The sequence below is a fragment of the Sphaeroforma arctica genome (genome assembly GCF_001186125.1).
Source record: "Sphaeroforma arctica JP610 unplaced genomic scaffold supercont1.8832, whole genome shotgun sequence".
NCBI classification, from domain to species: Eukaryota; class Ichthyosporea; order Ichthyophonida; genus Sphaeroforma; species Sphaeroforma arctica.
In genome coordinates, this window is record NW_014031726.1 from 1 (window position 1) to 1,173 (window position 1,173).

A 1,173-nucleotide genomic window follows, 5' to 3' on the forward strand; every position below is an offset into this window, starting at 1 on the left:
TCCGGAAAGTTTTCTCAGATGAGTAGTTTTTCGAGCTGAGAGAAACGCACCAGAAGAGGTCTAGTGGTTCTCATGGCCGTATCTTTCCAGCTACTCTCATTCTCTATATGTTCGTGGTTTTGTATATATTCATGTCACTCATCAATTGCCCTGCTTCGCATCAAACACAGTGTGTGGTGGATGTGACTGAGAACGCGCGCATATTCCGAGAGCTTTTAAGAGCGGTGCAGTACTTGCACAGTCTGGACACAATCCACAGAGACTTAAAGGTATGTGGTTATACTTTGGTCATTGCGCGAGATATTTCTTGAATGTGAGTGGTTTGTTATTGGCCATTATATAGTATGGAAAATATCAAGGTGTGTATTATTTATTTGTTGGCATGGTGAATATGAGATGAGGGTGCGTGGTTATGTATTGGTTGTTTGGAGTGATATGATTATCAGTCTAGTTGGGGTTTCGGGTTTGTGATTGATGGACTATTGTTAGATTTGGAAAATGGGTTGACTGCCAAGCGAAATGGACTGTGACAAAAAGAGTTGTGTATTTGGGTCGTAGTTGGATATTCTGATAATATGAATTCCTTGTCTCTCATCTGAATAATTATATACGTAAATGTCAATATACATACATAATCAGATACCCGATAGTTTGAAAATTCGTATGTATACTCTATGTAGTTGCGATTATGTTGGGTAATATATAGACCTGCGGTTGAACATATAAAACAAAAACTTATGTCAATTGGGAAATGCGTTCGTACTGCTCGGGTGTTGGCATGCCAACTGCCAAAAATAGCCATACGTGTTTCTAAATCTCAATTTATTTCGATCACCCATGAATAAGTAAGTAATCCCAGAACTGAAGTAACTATTACAAACCCACTTCAATCATCATTAGCATGGTAACTCTATCTGTAATCAAACTAACTACTCCGAACTAATATGATCCATTTCAGCCTGGCAATATTTTTTTAGATGGCGAGGCTCGTACAGTTAAAGTTGGCGATCTCGGACTCGTGACGAAATGTGTGGACGCAGAGTCCCAACGTAAGTTTTAGGGTTTTGAGATTCTGGAGGGTTTATGGTTCAGAATTTACAGTTGTACTCCCCGCGCAGATGACTCTTGGATTCTTATTAATTTACATTATTGGTTTCTCGATTATATATAAAT

At 38.7% G+C, this 1,173-nt stretch overlaps 1 protein-coding gene across 1 annotated transcript; it reads left to right on the forward strand.

Moving 5' to 3' along the window:
* Positions 1-170: 170 nt before the first annotated feature.
* Positions 171-1,060, forward strand: SARC_16765 (hypothetical protein; the record flags this gene model as incomplete). Its single annotated transcript, XM_014289132.1, has 2 exons — positions 171-269; positions 959-1,060. Coding segments are annotated over 2 exons (201 nt in total), but the record flags the coding sequence as incomplete, so codon positions are not given.
* Between the last annotated feature and the right edge of the window lie 113 nt (positions 1,061-1,173).